At 37.5% G+C, this 13,870-nt stretch overlaps 1 protein-coding gene across 19 annotated transcripts in view; it reads left to right on the top strand.

The window, feature by feature from the left end:
- Window positions 1-13,870, top strand: part of RABGAP1L (RAB GTPase activating protein 1 like) — a 245,480-nt gene that overhangs the window by 21,811 nt on the left and 209,799 nt on the right. For all 19 annotated transcript variants that reach the window (XM_065070826.1, XM_065070831.1, XM_065070830.1 and 16 more), the window contains 2 exons: window positions 11,335-11,502; window positions 12,725-12,902. In XM_065070826.1, coding sequence (XP_064926898.1) covers window positions 11,368-11,502; window positions 12,725-12,902 — 313 coding nt within the window. In that variant the 5' untranslated portion in view covers window positions 11,335-11,367. The remainder of the gene's footprint in view (window positions 1-11,334; window positions 11,503-12,724; window positions 12,903-13,870) is intronic.

Consider the following 13,870-nt stretch of genomic DNA (forward strand, 5'->3'; position numbering starts at 1 on the left):
AGTTTAGTATCTAGCTTTTGATGGCAACCAGAGAAATCTGAGGGCATAATAAGGCAAACACAAGCGATCCTTGTTCCAGCAGATCCTCCAGGTTTCTCTCCCTGGCCTCTGTGATTCTGCATGGTAGAGTATTGAAGAAACAGTTGCATTGTTCTGTATGTTTCCCAGAAAATTCATGTGAGGAGCCATAATGAGATGATCTTGCGCTGTGCAGATGTGCAGTTAGTGTCACTTGTTTTACTGAAGGCTTCTGAACAGCCAGCTGACTTTTGATTTTGTGCAGATGGAGCTTGGGTGCTTTGTTTGGCTTGTTGAAGACTCAGCTTTAATTTGGCTGTGTGCTCATCTAGCTTGCACTTCGTATTTTGGGTTTGGATTCCTTGTATTGTAAAGTGATTCCATCTTCCATGGGCGTTTCCGTGGTGATGCCAGTTGTACCCGTTGCAGTGCTTGGGCTCTGGGGTGGGCTGGGGTAGCCCACCTTTGTTAGCTGTGACCTTGCAGCTCTGTGTTTGTCATTGTGCTGGCTTGTACTGTGGTCAGGGACTTCAGAACTTAACATCTCCCTTAACGGAGACCAAGGTAGTATGCTGACAATGCTGTTGTGGAAAGGGTATGCTGATATAACTACTTAGTAGAACGTGACCTTTCATACTACTTCACGTTTCTGTGAATTTTATCTTTTACGTTGGTTGCCTGTAACTTCCTCTCTTTGTTTCCGGAAGTAAAAATATTTTGCGGAAGCATTTAGTATGTAAACATTGATAGTAAGCTTTCATTATCTGCATTTAATGACAATCATGTCTTACTTGTGTTGAAACAGGTAGTAAAACAAAGTTGGGAAGCTATCTTAAACGTTGAGAGATAAGAGACAGTGATTTAGAAAAAAGGTATAGTGGTTATAGATACAGCTTTTTGTCTTTGCAGGTTTTATTGTTTTGTGCAGGCAGGTGAATTTATCAAATAAGAAGTATAGTATAATGCTTAACATTCAAGGTGCTCTGGGTAGCCTGTCTCAGCAGACAAATGTTGGTTTTATTCATGATCGTTGGGTTATGTTAGACAAGATGATTGCATCAAGAAAATTAATGAGAATTCTGTCATGGCTTTGTGCAAGCTTCTTGCAGTTACACTTGCTTATGATATGAGCAACTATATTGTATTATTTTAAATACCTCGTCCCCTTATTCTGACATTTTATAGACTGGTTTAGATTAGCTTACACCAAATATAATAAATGAGAATCATTCAATTTAATAAAAAAGGTGCATAAGATCTAGATAACAGTGATCTGGCCCAGAGGCTCAGTTAATTAAAAAAAAAATCATCTGCTTTTCTTTGAGCCCAGTAGTATTTTAACCATAAGACAGATCTAAAAAGTGGTTTTGTCATGATGTTTTTAACATAGAGTTTATATTTTAGATCAAGTCTACTTACCAGATTTAGCTACTGGGAGAAAAGGTGCTAAAATAAACCAGACACTTTGTTTGGCAGCCACAAATTAATTTACCTATTGAAAAACCTTCTTTCTTGCAATCATTGGTTAAAGGTGGCTTTCTGTTATTTTATGAGTCTTTTCTATAATACTTTGAGATGTACTTGTTGGTTTCAAGGCATTTTTAAAACAAGAATTTAGAGTGATCAAAATATGATACCTGTCTTTTGATTACACAGACTTTTTTTTTTTTTTTTTTTAATATATTTTATCCTTTAGGAGGAAAAGTTAATTCTGGTCATTGTGGATGTCACGGATGAAGAAAAATTGTGTCTTGGGAAAAGGGCACATGTATTCTTTGTATCTCCCATTTCCCTTTTCAGGCAGTGTGTGGAGGAAATTCTGAGCTTAAGAAATTCTACAAACTTTCCAGGGCTTGGTATGAAAAGTGTTTTGGAAAGGAACACTATGCAGAGCATCTTCTGAAAATCAGGATTGTATGCCATCTGCCAGCATGAGATGTGTACATGTGTATGTGCACATACACATACCATTCCTGTGTTAAGATTTGAAGGTAACTTCAAGTAATGCAACAGAAGTGTGTGTGATTTTTCAGATACTTGATCACAAAGCTTTGAGGGCTTCCTTTAGATCTAGTAAACTTTGTCAGAGTTGTAAAATATTCTTAATAGCTCATTAACTGAATGAACAGGCTTTTGTATAGGGATTAGCTTTTTTTCATAGTACCTTTCCAAGCAGTAGTTCCTTCCTGAATTACAGAATGGATTTGGAATAAATTGGCTAGAGAAGTTGATCACACAGAGAAATCTTCTCAAAGAACACACTGGCATTAAAAAAAAAGAAAGCTCTGTTTAAATTTAGAAAATTTTATGTCATTTGTTTGTATATGCCTTTCAGAAACTTTCATATGTGCATCTCATACCAGTTCCTAGAAGAGTTTAGGTACACTGGAAAACTTCTAAGAGTCATCTGCAGGTTGAGGGCAAACTGTGTTTCTCCTCTTTATCTATGACATGAGCAAATTGTTTTGATTTTTCAGACTTGAAATGGAAAAAGCAGGAAGGGAAGGAAAGCCTTTTTTAATATTTTATATTTTACTCTAATGTGATTAGGTGGGATAGAGTGGTCTATTAGTACTGGGTATATCTGATTACATACTGACCTGTTCTTACCAGTGGAAGTTCATTTTCCTATTAAGGAAACAGTTTGATTGTCTCTTGTGGATTTCCATTCTCCATTTTCTAGAACCTATCAAGGCCTTTGAAATTAGCAGTAGAGCTGCATTGTAGGGTGTGTTTATTAAAAACTTGCTGTAGAAATGTGGAATGTCAGCAGATTAGTTCCGGCATGCAGAGGGCGATAACAATTTAATGGTCAAATAAAAATTAGAATGCTAATTGAACCACTACACTTCATCATGCATAGGACTAAGAGAGACGGTAGTTAGAAAGACGGTCATTTAGTGTGGCTTTGTCACGAACACCTTTCTGTATTTCTCAATATGTAACAGTTACTTTAACTTTCATAAGGTTTCACTTTCAGTTAACCTCGGTCTTTAAAATAACTAATTTCTCTCTCCATCTTTTAATTTTATATCTAAATATTTAGTTTTTCAATGACGAGTTCTTAGCTGGGATCCTAAAGGATTTTAAGTGCATAATGTATGTGGAAGTATTTGTTTTTAACAAGAAGGTTGGGGTTTTTTTTCATATCATAAAGAAAATTATTTTCTTCTCTATGAAGTCTTGGGTGCACTGTTGAAACTGGATGGTTTTGATACAAAAGCAGAAGTCTGTATGGCCGTCAAATCCAAACTCATAGTCCTGGTGATTTTGGAAAATCTGTGGCTGAATAATACAAAAAATATCTGGTGTGGTTATTAATTTACAACTTATGATTGCCTTTGACAACTACTAGAATGAAAAGCTTAAGATAAAGGAAAATAACTAAAGAAAATGAGATTAGGAGTATAAAACATCATTTAGTCCATCCCATGGTGTGGTGCTGGACTGACTACAGCTTAACAGTTTTTGAGAAATATATAGCAATGTCATCTGTGGTTGGTTGTGTAAAGGTAGATTTCTGTGGTTAAGAAAAAAAAACATTGTGGTTTCAAGTTAAATCTACAAAACCTGATGTTCCCAAAATGCATGTTGTAAATCTCAAGATAACAATTGTTGTAACTTATAGTTCTGGCTTTGGGGAACAAGGATTTTAGAAACCCTGAAAGTAGTGGGAGCCAGGCAATGAATTAGGATTTCTTGTGTTTTTAACTGATGTCAAAAGTGACACTTTACACGGCACTTGTTTGGCAAGGAGAAAGGTTGGCACCCTGCATCACTGCTGCGTTGAGTCATGCTGCTGTTCCGTATGGTCTCTTTTGCTTTATGTCCTGTAATTCTCATTGGAAATAATAGCTTGTGGAGAAAATACCTGGTCAAAATATTCAGTGTATTTAATGGAGAGAGATTGTTACATTGGCTAAATTAGACCAACACTTTTACTTCTATTATTAAGGGATAAACCATGAAATAATCTCTTTTAAAAAATGTTTGTCATGAAATAATCTCTTTTAAAAAACAATTGTCTTGTGCTACTGCTTTCTTCTGGAATATAGGTCATTATGTTTTAGAGTGAATGGCCATACAGTTCCTGAGGTCGGCTGGTGCTTGGTTTCGGTTTGAGTGCTGCCTGCAAGCATCATGTAATAATGAAAAAATATAGGAAACCAAATTTGCCAAACTCTAGCTATGAAAGATTGGATACTTCTTGGTGCTACTTTGTATTTTCCAAAGTTAAAAATTAATTACTGGCTCAAGAAGCTGATGTGTTAGTGTTTAGTTGATGGCAGGGAAACAGTGTGAAGGTGAACTAGGATTGTTTTATGTGCATTGTTTGCTTCATCCTTGAGGCAGAATGAGCTAGTGCACTTCAGCTAGTTCTTTGAAATTTTAGTAGACTACTGAGTAAACCTTTTTGCCAGAACCTGACATGTAATTGAGGTTGCTTGTTTTGTTTTGTTTTAAAAAGATACACAGGTAAACTGATAACATCTTTAGAGCAGCAGAAGCCTTCTTATTTACACTTCTTTCTAAGTTGTACTTTTTGGAAGAGGGTAGGGAGAAAGATTTTTCTTTTAACTGGAAGAATATAAAATATTTCCTTAAATTGGTTAAACACTAATTGGGTTAGCTAGCATTGATTATACTTGTAAACAGTGTAAATTAATATGTGTCAGCAAGAGTTGTGTATGTTAATCTGTTCTTCAACTGATGTCTCTTATGCAACTAACTTATTTCTGTGCGTGGACAAATCTTAGGCATGAAAAATTGTTTAAATAATTGTTAAAAAGAATCCCCCCACCTTATTTTTAACTCTGTGTTGTCTAGGGGTAGCTTGTCCTCCCTGATTTTATTTGCTCAAACTCCACAAATGAAACAAAAAGCAGCACCCATCTGCCTTTGTAGCTAACAGCTCACCCGATATTCTTTCACTTATCTGGACCCATATTTCATCTGATGTTCTTGATGCTTCTTCCACCCAATATGTATATTTTAGGAGTTCAGATCAGTAGGTTTGTTTTGTTTTTAAATTCGGTTCTCATCTTCCTTTGTGCCTTTTGCTGACTGAGATTGATGACCTCTGCTGAAGAGGAGAGATGGTGTTTCTTTGGCTGTAAATGTCAGCTGCTTCCTTGCCTGAGTCATGCTCGGGTTCAGTACCACCCACATGTCTACCATGCCTCTAGAAGGGTTCTTCACACTGATGGTCTTAAAGTTAAATCAAAACCACTGTTTTTCCCCAAGCGACTCCAAACGACAAATCTTTGTAATGTTTAAGTGGCTCCGTGACGTTTGTGTAGTTCAGAGATTCAAGTCAGGAAAGCTATTTCCTTTAGAATAAATGTCTCGGTGTCCATAATGTGATGTGTTGAAAAAGTGCTGGTTAGAATTTGAGAAGATATGGATGTAGTATGTTTTTGAAAGAAAGCAGACGTTTTCCTTAAATTGTTATTGTTTGGCTGTAAGATTGATGTGTAAAAACAGTCTGCAAAACCTCTGTATCTAGGCACCCGGTACAACAATTAAAAACAGTTTGCCATCCATGAACAGACTAATTATTTGCTGTTGAATACATAGGAGATGTTTGCTTTCACAGAGGAGATGGTGTTGCCAAAATAAGCCGTGTGGTTACTTTCTAGTTGTAGGGGATTGGGTTTGTTTTCGTGTTTGTGTGGTTTTTCTGTTTATTTGTTGGGTTTTTTTGACTTCGAATAATTTTTATATACATATATGTATTTTAAAATATAGTGATACAGCAGTCATCTGTCTGTATTAGGTTTATTTTAATCCTGGGAAACAGTAAGCCAAGTAAATGCTAGTTTGTTTTTCCTGTATGTGCTTTACATAATGTTTCACTGCCTGAGATAAGACACTGGGAAACAATTTGTGGGTAATAAAATGGTAGTTAGAATAAACATAAAGACTTAGCTTCCTAAATAGAGATTATACAAAGAGAATTTGAGATTAAGGATAAAATTATAGTGCTGCTGTTGTCAGTGAGATTTAAACAAATCTATTTTATGACACCTAGGATTTTCTTCTGTGTATGTGTCCACTCAATCAGTAGGGGAAAAGGTTTTGGAGAGATGGTTATCTGTGCTGCTTCAACATATGATATAGCAAGGAATTTTATTAAGTGGTTTAGTCTTTCAGTGAAAAAGCATTGAAAGGGTAAAAGCTTTGTGTATTTGTTAGCTTTCTGGGAAAGATCTGCCTCTCATTAATGTTAGCAAGCACACAGGGGTGAGAGCTCTGCGTGCCTCATTAAAGTTAGCAAGCTCATGGGGTGAGAGCTATGGTAACATACAGCTTTGACACATGTCTTAAAAGTAAGATGCTGTGGTCAAGACACTCAGTTATTTGTGTGTGTCTAAGTGTGTCTGCCCAGTTTGCAGTTCCCTAAGTAGCAAGTTAGGCTGTAACCACATCACTTCAGGAAACTAGAAATCTGACTCATGATTTGAAGTTCAGTTAGCTTAATACTCTTTTTGCTGCCACGCATTGTATTGTGTGGCTCCAAAAAGGGAATAAACCATGCTTTTCAGTGCACAGTTGTACTTCAGACATCTGTTAGCAAAGCTGAGTCTCTGTGTAGCTGCATTGGACCTTCCTCTTCAGGAAGGTCCCAGGGATTCTCTTGAGGAACTTCAATTCTGAAAATAGGTAGAACTTATTTACCAGTATTTATTCGAGGTTTAAGATAATCAGGCAAAGTGTATGGCTTTGAAAGCCTGTGTTTAATCCAGGACCCAATTTTGTTTCTCTCAGGAAAGTATTAACTAGCCTGCTCTTGATTACCTTCTTTCAAGAAGGCAAGAAACTTCCTTTTAAAACAGGCCTCTTGTTGCTTACTGAAAATAGATAGTTGAACATTTATCTCGCTTGTTGTCTTGTCACACCTCTGTGTTGTTGTTTGTTTTGTTTTGGTTTTTTTTCTGAACCAACAGCAAACTTGCGTAGTAACTTTGAACTATTTGTTGAACATAAACTGGAAGTAAATCCAAAAATGTCTGGTAACTGCTTCAGAAGACTGGTTCATGTAAAAAGTGGTATTTACATTTGGGGACCAGTTTGATGAGGAAGTTTTTGAATCTGATCAGGTCTGCAAAGCAGCTCCCTTCTGGCAAGTCAGTAGCTCTACCTTTGATTCTTCTCCTGTGCCACTGACTGTGTTGCCAGCAGTGCCCTGTCCTGAGCTCCTCTGCCCAGCAATCCCATGGACATCCATCACTGCCTGGATATTTGTGTTTCTGTAGGGAATGTGGTTTTGAATGTCTGGATTCAATACAAAATACATGGAAAAGTTAGGGAGGGAAGGAGTTAGGAGCATTTCTGTCCTGTGTCCCTTATTCTGCTTCAGTGCTGAATCCACCTGGATTCACCTGTATTCCAAGTAGTATGGTTAATTAGCTTTTATCCAGGAGATTGTATAAGCAAAACACTAGAAAGTGAAGTACAGCAAAGAGATGAAGTGACTTGACTAAAACTACACAATAAAGCTCACAGAGAAAAACAACAGCTTTTCTTTAGTCATTGTAGTACACCTACAGTTTAAGATTTTTTTGGAGCAAGATCCACCCACCCCCTCCCTTTTAAAAGTAGGTAAGTCTGATTAATTACTTTGTATCTCCAGAATCCTTTGGTCTGAAGACCTGTTTGCCAGAAAGTGTTTTCTGAAATGGTTCCTTTAAAAAATTTTAGTCATTTTGTTATAATAACGTTTATTTAGCTGAGTCCTCCTCTGTATTTGTTGCTGGGTTTCTGAATTTTTCTTCTTTGTGGTATTGTTCGTCAAAGTGTGGAGGAAACATTATCTTCTCTATAGGAAAGAGCATGACTGTTCAAGATACTTCTTTTGTAGAAATTACTTCCTTGCGGTAGTAGCTCATACTTCCCAGTATTTTTTCGTGTGAAGAGAACTTTCAAAGCACAGTTTATTGTCGCCTTTCTGAAGGTGTTGTTGGGAGGGTCATCCTGACTCCTGGCTCTGGTGATTTGGGAAGTTACCATCTGGTCCGAGGTTTCAATCCTTGGAGCAGCGTTGGCAGAACAGAAGGTGTTTTCACACCCTGGCCACATTTGCTCATTTGGAGCTAAACTGCACAAGCATCTTGAACTAAGCAGCTGGACTTCCTGCAAAAGTAGCTGAGGTGCAGTATGTTTGCTGGCTTTCCTGTCCCTCTCAGCCCCTCTCTGCTGGTCACTGCCCTCCCAGGAACTTTAAAATGATAAAGCAAATGCTGAACCTCTTTCATCAGTATTCTGAGGCAGCGTTCAGCTCCAGGTCTGTCTGCTGCTAACTTCAGGGAATAAACAGGATTGTAGACTGTATATCTGTCTGCATGTTCTGACTAGTGCAATCAAGAAGTTCTTACATTCTTAACTTTCAGCTTTTGTCAGAAAGGATGATAAAAAATGAGAGTTAGTAATGAGTTAGTAGTAGTGGTCTGTTCTCAGATTTTGTATGTGTCTAATAGGTGACATTGTCATTTATTCTTTAACTTTCATAGGAAAAAATAGGCATTCAAGTGTATAACACAGTAATGAGTAAAAAAGGAGTAAGTCCTCAATAGGTCTGAAACTAATGACAAAAGGGAAGTGACAGAACCATCTCCTGACTGGAGGTGACTGGAAAGTCCAGAATGCACGTGTCTCTTTTCTTGTTACTGAAGCATAAAAACCCTTTTCAGATGTTCTGCTCTTTCACTTCCTCAAATAACCATAATGCATGATGTTTTTCAGATAGGTTTTTATTCTTTTTACTGCTTTTCCTCAGAAGTGCTTACCTGAATTATAGATGATGTGCCTTTATAACGTAAAAGTAGAAACTTCCTCCCTTTAAGTAGCTTACTGCTTAAGATGGTATAAATCTCCGCAATCTTAATGAGTCTGAAAGATTTATTCTTAAACTCTGACATGAATTTTACTCAAGTTGTTTAGTTTGAAAAATGACTTGATTGTGAGTTTTGGTACTTTGGCATTAAAACTGTTTTTGATCAGAGACTGATCATAAAATACTGTGTACAGTTTTTGCTTTCTGAATAGCATGTGACTAGAATGGGGGAGGAAATGAGCAGTCTGTACACACTGATATTTTAATTTTTAGTGCACACGGTTTCCATGAATGATCTAGAACACTGCTATTAATTTTTTGTATGTTGAGTTCTCCGGCATGGGCATCAAAGGCTGTTTTAGCAGAAGACCTGAGTGGTGTGTAGACTTGTAACTGTGTGAGCTAAGAGTGTAGAGCTGCATTCTTCTGGCTGAGGCATTCGCTCCCTGCATGTCTGACCTGTTTGTGTTGTGTTTGACTACTAAACTGAAACTGATGTGGCTTTGTTTTGGCTGCAGTGGGATGGAGGGCATTCAGGTGAATAATGCTGATGGCAGGTTGGAGTGGGCTGTAATGAAAGGTTGCAATTAGGGCTTCTGGAGTAATTTATTCAGTTAGCATAGTCATGCATGGAAGAAGGTGTGTGTCTGCACTGGATGTGGTGGTTTAAGCTGGTTGTAAAGACAAGCTTGGAGTACACACTTATGGATATAATAGGCCTTACAACTCAGATGTAATTGCAAAAGTGTGTATGGTATGCATTTAAGTGTCTGATATGAATGAGAAGCTTCTTGAAGTCATCTCATGTTTCTAATATTTCCTTTGTCTGTCAGATTAAAATTTAGGAAGTAGGAATTCTCTTAAGCTGCCTTTGTCCGCATAGGGCAAGAACAAATATTTTATACATCAGTATGCTTCTCTATTTGCATTATCACAGGTGTTTTTTTTTGGCTTGACAAATGTTACATTTTCCCTGGCTTTATTATAACAATATTGCTACAAAAAACTTTTCCTAGTTCACAGTGTGCCTGTCAGTTCTTTCTTTGCTGTGAAAGGAAGAACTGGTGATATGCTAATGTTAGCAGCTTTCATTTGTCTTTTGGTAATTAATATAGTAGACCATCTTATATTGAAGTACCTATGTTGTTCTCCCATCAGTAAGCACAAAAAGAGGAGGGGGAAAATAATTTCGTGGAGTTGCACATATAAATGATTATGACAAACCAAGTCTTTGAAAGAGCAAAAACATGTTGACTGTAGTTTCTAAAGTGATGCAAAATATTTTTGTACTGAAAGTAGTCTAGTTCCCACACTTGTTTTTTGGCCCGAAGTTGCTAAACTGTCACTTGTGACCAGTGTGTTAAGTCCTGCCTGTTCAGAATGGTGGAGAACATGCACATTCTTTTTAAGTGCTGTATTTGTGGCTCCCTATAGCTAAAACTAAATTTGCATTATTTTCTTGATCCCTTGATGTTCCGGCACTGTGAGCGGCACAGCGAGCACGGCACAGTTCTGCACCTTGGCACTGCTGTGGAAGGCAATGGGATGCTGAACCTGGCCCTGCTCACCAGGCAGAACATGTTTGTTGAGCTGCCCGTCTTGGGGCACTGTCCAGCCTGGCAGAGGTGACAGTTTGTTTCCCCTCTGGTGTATGTGACTCTGCCGACCTCTGAGCCTCAGGCCCAGTAAATCCCAGCGCTCAGCCAGAGGAGTGGCTTTCAGGAAAATGAAATGGAAATAGACCATATCTGGAAGTGTGTGCTGTTTATAGTCTATCTGAAAAGACATTTTCTCTTTTTTAACACAGAAAGTGTAAAAAGTACAAAAACATACATACATTTAAAATATAAGAAGTCTAATATACTGTGTTCTTCATTCTAGCTCTTCCCTAAGGAATCAGGGAAGACATTCTGATTTAGCATAGGTGATGCTGTATCTGGTGGATACCTGCAGCAGCTGTCCTCGTTCTGAAGTGCTAGGAGTGGGTTTGGTTCTGCATTTTTATATGAACTTGTATAGGCTAATCATTATGTCGCCCCCTTTTTGTGTTTGTTTCTGGGCTTATTTTTTTGCTGTGTGGGCAAGGGAAAGCTTGTTCGCGGTTTCCATAATATTTTTAGCTTTGTTGTTTTGGTTTTGTGGTTAATTTCTTTTTTAAGTGTTTAATTTTAATTCTGTTGTGAGTGGTTTCAGAAAAACTTGCTATGAAGTATGTGACTGTGGTTTAGTATCACCTTTGACTTCATCACCTATGGATAAAAAGGGTAATAAACCCAACTTTGTCATAGTCGATTGCTAAATATGTTATGTGGAGAGCATGCATTTTGATATTCCGTTTTTGGAAAATTATTCTTCAGAATATAATATAATACATTTGTATAACTTGAAGTGTTATGGTATTCCACAATAGCTTCATATTGCTCTATTAACATATTGTTTACAGCTTCTAAACTAATTATTTAATATTTTTCCTTCTTTATTAGGTTCTTGTGGTAGGAGGAGAATACTGACCTGAGATGGAAGTCAAAACATCATTTAGCAAAGCCAGTAGGATTCCTGAAACTGTATCCACATTAATTAATGAAGAATTTGTCCTGGTTCATCAGCAATCAGAGGACACTTCTGGAAAAGATGAAAAGCCTCAGCTAAAGGTTTATGATGACTTTATTTTCAATGTGTAGTAAGATTTGTATTGATTGCAACTTTTTTTGAATATTTAAAGATACTTGTGTATACTTGAGGAGACTCTTATACTCTAATTTTTGTCCTTGTTTATTACCAATTACCAGTTAAGAGCTCAGATTAAACAAACCTGTCCAAAACTGGCATTTCCGTTTTTCTTTTAATAACTTATTTGGGCATCAGCTTTGTTAGTATTCTGTGGCTTTATACATTAGTAAGGGACTAAAAAGTTCTTTTCAAAGGCTGAACTTTAGATTAAAGCTTGGGAAATACTCTTTATGTAGGGACCAGAGACTCTCAGTGTTGTTATCTTAAAAGCACATGATAACGCTGCATGGGAATAGGCCACAGAGGGTCTTGGTTTTGAGTTTTCAATTTAGATTTCCTGTTTGGTGCTGCTCTAGGCATGTCCAAGACCTTTTCTAAACACTTTCTGCCTCTAAACAGCAGAATATTTTAGCATTTGGGTGACAGCTGATTGGTCAATTACAAATTTCCCCACTTGAGTTGCAGTAGCTGATTTACTGGTTTGGGTCCACTTGGAACAATAGGAATTTGTTCCCCTTGAAATGACAGTAAGTACTTAATCTGTCTTTGCAAAACCATTTGGCAGTTATTTACAACCAATGATTTCCATCTGTGTTAAACACTAGTTATGTTTGGAAAGAGGCAAGAGACCTGGAGGTAGAATCCATGATGCAGTTTAACATGGGCCATGGCTTTTGTTTGATCTGCAAAGCTAGTACTTGTCAAAGGCTGTGTTTTTCTTTCCCTGGGGAATGGGTCTCACCCTGTTCTTGCCACTTCCTTCAACTTGCACCCCTCCTGTGTGGGGAACAATTGGATTCGATATGACTAAGAAAGGAAAATTTTCTTTAAGACTAATCTATAACAAAGTCTGTTGATCTTTGTTCTGAATGGAGAATCTAAACACACAAACCTGTGTTTTTAAGAGAGGCCTGCAGTTTTTAGGTGGATGGTTATTGGATTAGCAGTGAGGATATGTGCATTATATGTAATGGGATGGGACAATGGATTATGTTTGATTTAATTTTGTTGATTCTTGATGTGTTGTCTTGTTCAGTAAAGTTTCTTAACTTTTGCAATGAGTAAGACTATATGTTTGGAAAATAATAGTGAAAGTGAAACTACAAGTACCTTTAAAAAAATGTCATCTCCTCCTGCTTACAGGTATTTTCAAATGGAGATGATCAGCTGGAGAAGGCAATGGAAGAGATACTGAGGGATTCGGAAAAAGACCAGAACAATTCCCCTGCTCTCCGAGAAGGTTCCAGCGAGGCAGGAGATGGGTCAGCAGGCCAAACAAATCAGCCATCTCTGCACCTCGTTTTAGACCCTTCTACTACAGGTATTGTTAAAGTGCTACCCCCTCAATCATATATGGCAGTTTGTTTCTTCCTGCAGTTTCAAGTTAACCTTAAAATTGAATACAAAGCCCTTGGGAGCTTCATGGCAAAACCATACTGGAAAATTCCCTGGGGCCTCCTCTCCTTTTATGATAAGTTGAGGGTTGTAGGCTGGAATGAATTCTCACCAGATTGATACCCTCTGCTGCTCTGTTTTGATCCAGATAATTTTCATCTTGTGTCCAGCCCTAGATGAGTTAGGGCTCAGTATCATGTAACTTGCTGAATGGACTGGAGTTGAGGTGGAGAATCAGCTGATGGCGTATGAGAAGTTTCAGTGCAGTTTCACTGACTGTGCTGCCTGCAAATGAAATAGACCCTGAGCAAACTGAGAGGCTTTTCAGCTTTGATTCTGTCACCAGGTGTCAGTAAGGACAACTTTAGATTTGGTACTTGCTAGGAATGATTGGTGAAAAAGGAAGGACTGAAAGCTTCTTATGTAAACTGTATTTTGTTTATTTTATGTAAACTATATTGTATATATTTTATGTAAAATATATTGTAGCTTGTTTTTCTATATGTATCTCTTACGAATACAAGGCTGTGGCCATCTCTGTGGGCCTTGAATTACAGTTCTTTTTCCCTCGGTAGTATAGAGAGCGCTTCTGTGGCATTGTGTCAAATAGTTCCCATAGCATCTGTTTGGGAGGTGGAAAAAAATAAAGTTTTTGTGGTAGAAAAAGATAGATAGTTTAGTCATAATGGAAACACCCTTCTCTTAATTATGTGTATACTGTATTTTTGAAAAACATGCCTTACTGCCTCCCAGTTTGATGTGCTTCAAACAGAACACAGCCCTTAGCATGAATGAACAAAGAAATACTTGTAGATACATTCTTCTCCTTGCCTCACAATAGGAATAATTCAATTTTACTACCTTTCTGATTTAAGTATTATGGAAATATTAGCT

The sequence above is a fragment of the Columba livia genome, chromosome 8, assembly GCF_036013475.1.
Source record: "Columba livia isolate bColLiv1 breed racing homer chromosome 8, bColLiv1.pat.W.v2, whole genome shotgun sequence".
NCBI classification, from domain to species: Eukaryota; Metazoa; Chordata; class Aves; order Columbiformes; family Columbidae; genus Columba; species Columba livia.